The 6,353-nt window shown below is 48.7% G+C and overlaps 1 protein-coding gene across 1 annotated transcript in view; it reads left to right on the forward strand.

The window, feature by feature from the left end:
* Window positions 1-6,347, forward strand: part of LOC103184804 (probable voltage-dependent R-type calcium channel subunit alpha-1E) — a 77,301-nt gene extending 70,954 nt beyond the window's left edge. The window contains exons 40-47 of the mRNA XM_042335343.1: window positions 285-392; window positions 1,012-1,112; window positions 1,267-1,370; window positions 1,957-2,077; window positions 2,368-2,472; window positions 3,011-3,185; window positions 4,597-4,781; window positions 5,671-6,347. Coding sequence (XP_042191277.1) covers window positions 285-392; window positions 1,012-1,112; window positions 1,267-1,370; window positions 1,957-2,077; window positions 2,368-2,472; window positions 3,011-3,185; window positions 4,597-4,781; window positions 5,671-6,135 — 1,364 coding nt within the window. The 3' untranslated portion in view covers window positions 6,136-6,347. The remainder of the gene's footprint in view (window positions 1-284; window positions 393-1,011; window positions 1,113-1,266; window positions 1,371-1,956; window positions 2,078-2,367; window positions 2,473-3,010; window positions 3,186-4,596; window positions 4,782-5,670) is intronic.
* Window positions 6,348-6,353: the final 6 nt, after the last annotated feature.

Consider the following 6,353-nt stretch of genomic DNA (forward strand, 5'->3'; position numbering starts at 1 on the left):
ATTATTGGAATGGAATTTGCCTGGAATTTGCCTTTCTACCTGGAAGGACACATCATGCTTACTTAATTCCGGAAAGTATTAGGCGCAGATTGGCAAAAGCCAAGTCTGGGGACCCCAGAGTGTGCTTTGGGGTAACTGTTGTAGCCTAACCAGCTAAAAATGCATGGTTAACTCCAACAGTATCCTGGTAAATGACGGTTAACCTGCAGTCATACTTCTTCATAATTTCTTGTGCACGCTATCACTGACAGTGACTGATTTCCTGTGTATATTCTCACTGACAGGCGGTGCAGACAAACAGCTTCTGGACACTGAGTTGAGGAGTGAGATTATGACAATCTGGCCACATCTTTCCCAGAAAACACTTGATGTTGTTGTTCCACCACATAAATGTAAGTTGCGGGGTTCAGATTAGCATCTGTTCAATGCCAAGGCAGGGTCTGTGGTTAGAGATATGATATGAGAATTAATTGAAAGATAATCTGACAATTTTGGATCCTCTGGAAACAGATTAACAGGGTTGGGAAAGACTATTACAGTTCATTGGTTTTGAACATGGAACTTTGAGCTATCAGGAGAAAAAGATCAGCTCAGACTGAAAACGTAAAACTGCAGATGCTCAAAATCTGAAATAAAAACAGAAGTTGCTGGGAGCACTCAGCAAGTCAGGCAGCATCTATGGAGAGAGGAAAGTGGGTGAACGTTTCAGGTTGATTACCTTATGTTGGACAATGACTTTTCTGTTTTTATATCATCTTAGACTAGCCAGGCCACATGGCCTGTTTCTTTAATGGAACAATGTTATGATATCCTCCTGATAGTTGCTCTGTACTCTACTCCAAGTCACCATATGCAAGAACCGTGTGATATGGTTCACAGCTAGGGTTGTGCAGGTTGTTTTGGTCAGCCAGATGTCTGAAACATGCAGAACCCCATCACCATGTGTCTCTGGAGTAGGGGAGGGTGTTTGTAGGGTCAGTCCCTGTGTGACGGGTTGTGTCTCCACTGCAGCGTCAGAACTGACAGTTGGGAAGATTTATGCGGCGATGATGATTATGGATTATTACAAACAGAGCAAGAGCCAGAAACACAAGAGTCAACAGGAGGAGCAGGTACTACAGACTGCGTCAATGTGTGCACCTTGCATGTCTGTGTGTCCCCTGCAGGGTCTGTGTGTGTGTTGCCCCCTGGGTGTGTGTGCCCAGTGTACGGAGCCTTTCTGTTTTGAACAGGAAACCAGGCTGACATCATGTATGTTTGTTACAGAGCCGCACACCGATGTTTCAGCGGATGGAAGCTTCATCCCTGCCTGAGGAAATCCGTTCCAGTGCCCAGGCTGTGCTGTTTGTCCCAGAAACTGGTAGTGATGGGTAAGCTGTGCAAGAGAGGAAGGTCACTTAGTACAAACCAGTGGCGGTTGTACCTCTTCACTCCATTCCACAGCTGCTCCTGAGTGTTATTCTATAGTCATTCTCTGCTCCCGGTGTTTCACACCCTGACAGGTCTGCTCCTAGTGTATCACACCCTGACACGTCTGTTCCCGTTGTGTCACACCCTAATACATCTGCTCCCGGTGTGTCACTCCCTAACACGTCTGCTCCCGGTGTGTCACACCCTGACAGGTCTGCTCCTAGTGTATCACACCCTGACACGTCTGTTCCCGTTGTGTCACACCCTAATACATCTGCTCCCGGTGTGTCACTCCCTAACACGTCTGCTCCCGGTGTGTCACATCCTGACACGTCTGCTCCTGGTGTGTCACATCCTGACACGTCTGCTCCCGGTGTGTCACACCCTGACATGTCTGCTCCCGGTGTGTCACACCCTGACACGTCTCTCCCTTTGTGTCACACTCTGGCACCCTGCTTTCCAGTTTCCTCAGTGTTCTTAGTGAGAGGGTGGGTCTGGTGGGAAAGGATGGTGCGTTGAGCTGCTTTAATTCTCTACTCTTCACAGAGAGAGTCGCAGTGAGTTTGCCCCCTTAGTACCACTGCCATCACCACTGATGGGTGAATATCAGTCACACGTGGGTCACGGAAGAGGAGGCACCAAGGAATTACACATCTATCAGCCTCAGGTACTGAGCACAAATACTATAAACACAGACTCTACACAATTCCAGAACATAGACTGTGCCCACACATACAGCACGCAGTCTGCGCCCACACGTACAGCAGGCAGACTGTGCCCACACGTACAGCAGGCAGACTGTGCCCACACATACAGCAGGCAGACTGTGCCCACACATACAGCAGGCAGTCTGTGCCCACACATACAGCAGGCAGACTGTGCCCACACATACAGCAGGCAGACTGGGCTCACTTGCATTATTATTTTGCCAATTTGTGTTTTCTTTTTGTAAAATAGGGATTAGAAACTTTAAAAGTGAATTATCCTCACAGTGTTCATTACCTACCTATTGAGAGCCAGGGAAGAGCAGTCTCCATGCCTCGACTTGAAATGGATTCTGAGGTGAGTAAATGGCTTATGCTTTGTCTCCAACCAATGATCCTCACTAAACCCAGCTCTTTCCCCATCGTGTCTGTTCTGGTGTTAATATTCTCTGTGTCTGAAATGCACACTTTCCAGGAAGACATATCTGTTTCTAATTCGTGAGAACTTCTTTGGCCCAGGTTGACAATAGCCAAAGTTTGGGGACCCCAGATTGTGCATTGGGATAACTGCTGGAGTCTAACCAGCTAAAACCACCATTGATATTGCTGTCTGGCAAGCTTTCCTTTTGCTTTTCCAGCTGGGACAACTCAACCTGTTAGGGCTTTGGCTTGCAGGGTTAACAGGAGCTGAGGGGCAGAATCTCTTACTCCAACAACAACAACTTGCATTTATACAGCGCCTTTCACTTTGGGAATATGTCCCAAAGCACTCAATCTGCCCCTCTCAAGTTCAAGCAGTGCTGTGAGGGAAGAGGGAAAGAAGGCCGAGGCAGGGAGGGGTTTTACATATCGAGGTCTGTGTACTTCACTGGACTTTCTTTCTTACTCGCTGACAGTCAGCAGATGACCGTAGCCCGATGAGGCGATCTTTCTCCACCCTGGCTGACCAACGATTGGACGGCCAGTGTCTTCACCAGTACACGCTGGATCGAGCCGGCCCCGAGCCTGGCAACAAGAGGCAGCATCGGAGCCACAGAACCGGGCACTCAGACAACCGCTCAGCAAATACAGGTAACATTGCCCTTTTAGCAGCTAACCATTGTTACAGTTTTAGGTTGTGATGGACACCTTAGGAAACTAGGAACTGATAGGCAAAAAAAGACCAAGGTCCGTCTAGTTAGCCTTCTACTATCCTGGTAGTCGTGTGCTCCAATAATGGAGTCCTTCTCGCAGCCCTCCTCATCTCCTTTGACCTAACCTTCTAGATAAACTCCCCCATCCACAACCAATGCCATCCCTTTGATCCCGTCATTACCCATGGCCTTAACATTGTGAGCTCTCCATCATGGACGACACCATCTTGGACCATTTCCTCATCTCCCTCTGTTCTCGCATCCCTTTCCCTCTACCATATCTTCCACGGTCTTTTTCGAACTCTGGAAAAAGCTTTCCCTTTAGTCCCTCACTAATGCTCTCTCATCTTTAGACCTTGTTTCCCTCCTCCTGCGTTGATCTTCAAGCTGTTAAACGTCCATCTCAACTCCACTTTCAATTCACTTGCTCCCCCCTGATATTGAAAACTATCTTGCATTACCCTGGTACAACAATCACCTCTACTCCCTTAAATCCAAGTCCTGTGTGCTTGAGCTCAGTTGGCACAAAACTAGCCTCACTGTTCACTGCCAGATTTGACTTGAACATTTCCAAACTTATCGCCTCTCCCTCAAAAAAGTCCAAACCAAGTTCTATTCCAATGCTATTCTCGAGGCCAAAAAATGATCCCTGAACGTAGCACTCCAGCTGCATCCCAACCAATAATGAGTACATACTTGACATTATTGCTTTCCTGGTGTACTCTGTATAAAACCAACAATACCATTAGCTTTCTTTATAACCTTTGTCACCTGCGATGCCACTTTCAATGACTTATGTACCTGCACTCCTGACTACCTTTGCTCCTCGGTTCCTTGCAAAATAATGCCATTCAATATATACTTCCCTTGTTTTTTCTCCACCAAAATAAATCACTTCACATTTCGCTGCCACTGATCTGCCCGTTTCACGAATCTGGTTAAATCCTCCTGCAAGTTCCTGCCAACCTCATCATTATATTTCCCAGCTTGGTATCTCTATTTCTCCCCATGCGGGCTCTCTCTCTCACCCTTTTCACTCTCGCTTTCTCTCTTCCCATTCTGTGCACTCTCTTACACACCCCTACTCTCTCTCGCTCCTCACCCCCACCCTGCGCGCTCTCTCTCCTTGTACCTGCGTGAGCTCAAAGTGCAGGTATGAGGCTTGAACCCACAATCTTCTGACTCATTAGCAACAAGGCGTAATTTTAAGTAGATTGTGGAAATTTACTCTGTTTCTAACTCGTGTTGTACTAATCTGGGAGTGTGGACGGACAATATAGAGGGAGCTTTACTCTTTATCTAAGAAATCTCTGATAAACAGTTTCTGGTGTGTCTGCTCCATCATACAGGGCTGAGGACATCTCTGCACCTCTCTGGGGAGATCCCGTATGCAGACCGTGAGAGAGGTCGATCCAAGGAGAGGAAGCACCTGCTGTCACCAGAGAGAGTAGTGAGCACCGTACAGCAACGCCCACACTACCCATTGTCCCGCAGCCGCCGCATCTCTCGCTCTCCCAGCGAAGGCCGCACACAAGTACGTCACATACCTTCTGCTGGTACGGTGTCTGGTGAGAGGTTTTAGGATAAACAATAGTAGCTCTTGTTCTCAGATTAACAATAGGAAATACCAATATAAGTGAGTCTTGAGACATTGACTGCTCCTGATGTTGATGTTTCCTCTTGTTAGAGAATCCCAATATTTGAGGGCATCAATATAAGAACTGATAAGGATGTGGAACTCCCTGCTGGAAACTGTGTTGAAGCAAAAGGCAACAACATATTTAAGAGGAAAATGAAGATGAAGTGAAACGGGGATATAGGAGAGGGGAATAGAAGTTAATGTTGCATCATTCCACTCAGCTCCTGTTAACCTTGCAAGCCAAATTTCTAATGGGTAGGGTGACCGTAGCTGGACAAGCAGCGGGAAAGCTTGCCAAACAGTAATATCAATGGCAAGTTATGTGGTTTTAGCTGGTTAGATTCCAGCAATATTCCAAAGCACACTCTGGGGTCCTCAAGCCTCGGCCAATCTACGCCTAATACTTTACGGATTTAGGTACGCAGGCTACATCCCTCCAGGGAGAGAGAGTGGGCATTCCATTCCAACAATCTATCTCGGATTTCCATGTGTAGGTGGGCTGCATGGAATTCTCAGTTTGGTTTAGATACTCTTATGTATGGTGATGGGTTTCCGCATATATCAGACTCCCAGCTAACCAGAAAAAAAGGACAGATTAGGGAATGGGTCGGTATGATAGAGGAGGCATAATTGTTGGTGAAGGAGTAGTTGGCAGAAAAAATCAGGGAGCTCGGGGCATATACAGCAGTCAGGCATGTGCAAGTCGTCAGGGGCAAGAGCGGGGAGGAGTCCACACAAGGACACTTGCTCTTTATGTGCTCTTTAATCTCTTTTTCTTCTGTAGGTTCCCTGCTGTGGGAGTGAGAGCCCAGGTCCCAGCAGCCCAGGAGCATTCAGACAGGCACGTCGCCACCTTCCACAGACTCCCAGCAAGGTCCGACCACACATTTCCTACTGCCCCATGTTGCAGACACCCAGCCTGGCCCCAGCTCCCAGTCCGGAGTTATTGGCCACAGGATGGCGAGTGCAGGGGGGCAGCAGGAGCCCGAGCCCACACTGTGGTCCGCCTCGCTACATCTCGGAGCCCTCACTGGCACTGCATCAGGAGCCGGGCAGCCTGGACTGCCCGCCGGGGATGGAAAATCTGACCTTTGAAGCTGCCATAGCCTCCAGCCTGGGCCGGTGCCACACCATCTCCTCGGCACCTCCGCTCCGGCACAGCCGCCAGCTCCCTCCAGAGCAGCAGCAGGTCTGTGTCGGTGCTGATGCCGACCCAGCCAGCGACACGGAGCAGGATGATCGCTGCTAGCCCACACCAGATGTCAGTGTGGCCAAATTGTACAGAGCTTGAGAGATGTGCACAGACTGCCTGAGCCCCAGCATATGGGCTCTTCCGATCATTGCCAGCGGCCGTAAGGTCCACAGATTGTATTGTGTCCCCAATATTGTGCACCTGGGCCAGCTCAGAGGTCAGACAGGACACGCAAGGTATAAGGGAAGTGATCCTGGACTGGGAGTGACGGGGAC

The sequence above is a fragment of the Callorhinchus milii genome, unplaced genomic scaffold (assembly GCF_018977255.1).
Source record: "Callorhinchus milii isolate IMCB2004 unplaced genomic scaffold, IMCB_Cmil_1.0 Scaffold5, whole genome shotgun sequence".
Taxonomy (NCBI): domain Eukaryota; kingdom Metazoa; phylum Chordata; class Chondrichthyes; order Chimaeriformes; family Callorhinchidae; genus Callorhinchus; species Callorhinchus milii.